This window comes from Benincasa hispida, chromosome 2 (genome assembly GCF_009727055.1).
Source record: "Benincasa hispida cultivar B227 chromosome 2, ASM972705v1, whole genome shotgun sequence".
NCBI classification, from domain to species: Eukaryota; Viridiplantae; Streptophyta; class Magnoliopsida; order Cucurbitales; family Cucurbitaceae; genus Benincasa; species Benincasa hispida.
In genome coordinates, this window is record NC_052350.1 from 22,244,037 (window position 1) to 22,248,257 (window position 4,221).

General features: G+C 29.4%; 1 protein-coding gene across 1 annotated transcript; it reads left to right on the forward strand.

The window, feature by feature from the left end:
• The first annotated feature begins 557 nt into the window (after positions 1-557).
• LOC120071615 (ethylene-responsive transcription factor WIN1-like) lies at positions 558-1,579 on the forward strand. Its single transcript, XM_039023963.1, has 2 exons — positions 558-750; positions 840-1,579. The coding sequence occupies exons 1-2, from the start codon at positions 671-673 to the stop codon at positions 1,420-1,422; spliced, it is 663 nt and encodes a 220-aa protein (XP_038879891.1). The 5' UTR covers positions 558-670; the 3' UTR covers positions 1,423-1,579.
• The last annotated feature ends 2,642 nt before the right edge of the window (positions 1,580-4,221 follow it).

Here is a 4,221-nt window from a genome sequence, read left to right on the forward strand (position 1 = left end):
AGTAAAGAAAAATATTTGAATTAATTCACCCTTTCTTTGTAAACATTAATTCAGACATTTATTTGGTGAATAAAAGTGGTGATCATAAATATAGAGCAAAGAAAAATTAGTTAACTATATGGATGATAAATAGCCACATAATAACCTAGAGAAACAATAATCACTCTCAAACTTAGCTTTATATGCATGAAGACCTAAAAAGTTGGAATGGAAACCCCTTTTCACCCTTTTCACCCTTTTCACCTAATCAATCAATAATTTAATCCCCGCCCCTATTAACTTCAACTTTTACCATTAATTCACATGGGAAAAAAATACAGATTATAAAGTTATAATATATAGATTTGGCAATGAATTAATAAAGCAACACTTGGCTCAATCACAACAAAAAGAAGCAAAAGGAAAAAGGCACAGCAATTTTGTGATATGATATTATATGATAAAGAAAGAGACCATTTAATGAGATTGTCCCTCTCCCACTGTTTTGTGCGAGAGATTTAGGTGACAGTGATAAATTCTAAGGATATATATTATGAAAGCTATGTCCTTAAAACTTTTAGTTAGCCGACACTGTACTATCCCTCTCTCTTTAAAGATCTTCCCTTTTTATTCTAATAATTTCTTCCTCTTTCTTTGTGTACTTCTCTCTTCTTCTTCTTCTTTCTCGACAATGCCAAAGTTTAAGAAATTTAGAGGTGTTAGACAACGTCATTGGGGCTCTTGGGTTTCTGAAATTCGACATCCTTTACTGTAATTAATTATATGTTTGATGAAGCTCTAAACTTTATTCGTCGTTTTTTTATGTTTTAATGATTATTTGATAATGTGCATGCATGCAGGAAGAGGAGGATATGGCTCGGGACGTTTGAGACGGCGGAGGAAGCGGCAAAAGCGTATGACCAAGCTGCGGTTTTGATGTGCGGTCGGAACGCGAAAACCAATTTCCCTACAACTCCTCTCAATGGAGATCACACCAACAACAACACTATTACAACAACCAAGGATTCACCAAAGGGTTTGTCTGAAATATTACAAGCCAAGCTCAAGAAATGCTGCCGCACTCCGTCACCGTCGATGACATGCTTGAGGCTCGACACAGAGAATTCGAATATTGGCGTGTGGCAGAAGCGTGCTGGGCAACGGTCGGCATCCAACTGGGTTATGACCGTCGAGTTAGGAAACAAGAAGAGGCTCGATAACAACAATAATAACGGCGACAACGGCAATGTAGATTCTCCTATGGCGGCTGTGGTTGCTTCGGATCATCAGTCTACGGTGGCGGAAGCGGCGGAGATTCCATCGGAGTTGGATGAAGAAGAGAAAATGTTGGCATTGCAAATGGTGGAGGAACTGCTTCACATCAACTTTGATCCTGCTGAGCCATTTCAGATTCAACAAGGAAAGGATATTAATTATCTTTAGTTTTATGGTAATGAAAATGCCTCTCTCTCTCTCTCTCTCTCTCTATATATATATATATATATTAACTTCTGTTCTTAATTAAAGTTGTAATCTTTGGGAACATGTAATAATGTACTATGAAAAACAAACGAAAATATATATACATATAACATAATTATGTATACCTCTCCACATAGATTTTCTTACCCATTGCATGAAAGACAATATGCATTCATTTTATTTTAGTTACGTTATGTGCTACACATTTAATATATTTATTTAAGATTTAAAAATACACAATAAACGCCAATATGGACATTGTCCCAACTGGTTGACAAATATATCATCAACTAAAAAAAAGTCATAAATTCAAATTTCTACCACATATTATTTAAACTCAATAGATAAATATTAATAGTAGACACAATATTAGCTAGTTAAACTATTATACATCGTATATGCTACAAATCAAGCATGGAAATAAAAATACAAAAAAAAAAAAAAATGGTTACTATTCATTTGATTTACGGATATTCTCTAATACTATATTCTTTCTATTATTTAAAGGAATTTTATGCACAAAATGAGATGCTATTGATTTAAATTGATTCATTTATAAAAATTTAATTGATTATTAATTTAAAGTTTATACATTCCAAAAGTTTTAGGTGTAGTTATAAGAAAAATATTTAGGTGCATCGAGCTGCACCCAATCAAAAATTACTATGTGACAATTTTTTATTTTTTAAAAAAATTGATTAAAAATATATTTTTTGTGTGTAAAATAGGAGTATGGAGATTAGATACATCCTAGATTGTACTTAATCATTATTTGTGATATAAATAGATTTTTTTTTTCGAATTATTTATATTAGAGCGAGTAGGGATAAGATCACCTTGAAAATACTATTTGGGAGGATCTTTCCAATTTGCCTGTCACGTTTTTATTTACTTTACAAATACTTTATTATATAAATATATATTTAATTAACTTTGTCCAATTATTAACATTAACCCTTTGTCCATTCAATTGAAAGTTGTAATTTATTACATCCCAAATGTTCTTCCTATTTCGTTCGAGGAGAGCTGATTTTTCGTTATAATAAATAATATATCAATTGTTTCATATATATTCTTTTACCTGTTTAAAGTCATACATATATATATTTAAAGATTTTTACTCATCCAATGCTAATTTCTTCAACGTAGGATTAAAATTTTCATACTTTATATATATTTGTAATAATGTTTAAACAATTCATGATCTTGTGTTTTCTTTACTACATTTTCATATACAATCAATTTTTGTTGTTCTTTTTTTTTTTAACTAAAAAAAGTTTATCTTTTTCATGGTTTTTATATCTTAGTTTATTTCTACGTGACTAACTAATATTTTTAGGATAACTTACATTGTTATTCCTCTCTCTATATATATTTAAATTCGAGATGAGTGAATGGAAAAACTTAAACTTTTTATTAACCATATATATCTTAATCACGATTCTTAATTAAAATTTTCTGTTTTTACCTAAAGAATTCAACACATGTGAGTTGTTTTGTGTTAACATCAAAGCTCTTTGTTTTATTGACTTAGATTGTACTACTCCACAATTGTGGAAGAAAATTAGATTCAAATCTTTACTTGAAGGCTATAGGGCGTTGTGTGAAATTATTATTATGATTATTGCTACTATCTTGCAAACCAGCTAGCAAACTTTTATTATATTTTTTTAAAAGGAAAAAAATCAACCAAATTCTTAAAAATAAAGGTTGAAAGTTAATTTATGATACTAAAAATGCATGTGATTATGGGTGCACTAAGTTGAACATATGATAATGGCTAATTGGGTCCATATTGTAGAGCCTTCAATCACATTGATTAGACCCATATGGACTAAACCCCTAAAATTAGCTACCACAAATAATGAGAAATGTCAACTACAATCTACATCTTCACAGATATTTAATATATACCACAAAAAATATATATAAATAAATAAATAAATAATCTTATTTCTGGTCCATCAATTAAATTAAAGAGCTAAAAATGTGAATCTCCCTCATACTACCTTTGGCCATATTGAGGATTAGCTTTGTTTCTTTTTCCTTTTCCTTTCTACATAGATGAGCAAAAAAAAATGCTTTCTTTTTTCTCACATGAGCAAGGGAGAAATGAAAGGCATACATGATTTTTAAGACTATGTTGAATTAATTTTTTCTAAATGAAGATTTATATTTAAAAAAAGTAATTGTTTTAAATAATTATTGTATTTCATGCGTTGTAAACTCAATTTCATTTATGTTAAATTAAAATAGGTAAAATATAATATATTATAAAGATTTAAATCTTATTTTGGTCCCTGGATTTTGAATCTTATTCTATTTGGTCCCTAAATTTTCAATAACGTTTATTTTAGTCCTTGGACTCTTAAAAAATGCTTTTTTTGGTTCCTGTCGTTAGGAATCCGTTAACTTTTTAATAGAAGGTTGATGTGGCTCATATTTTTTATGACAAGAATGCCAAATAAGTTAATCATCCTAAAAAATCTAGGATTTTGAATTTTAATTAGAGGGCAAATTGGTTTCTTTTATAAAGAACATAGGAGTCACTTTGCCTTTCAGATTTTAGTCATTCATTTTGTCTTTCAGATTTTAATCTGTACCTTTCAGTCACTTTGTCTTCCAGATTTTAGTCATTCATTTTGTCTTTCTGATTTTAGTCGGTTATTGAGGTACTTTTCTCTGTACCTTTCAATCCCTTCTTCATCCTCTTTTTTTTTTTTTTTTTAGTTATATGATTAATTGAGGTAATATTTATTT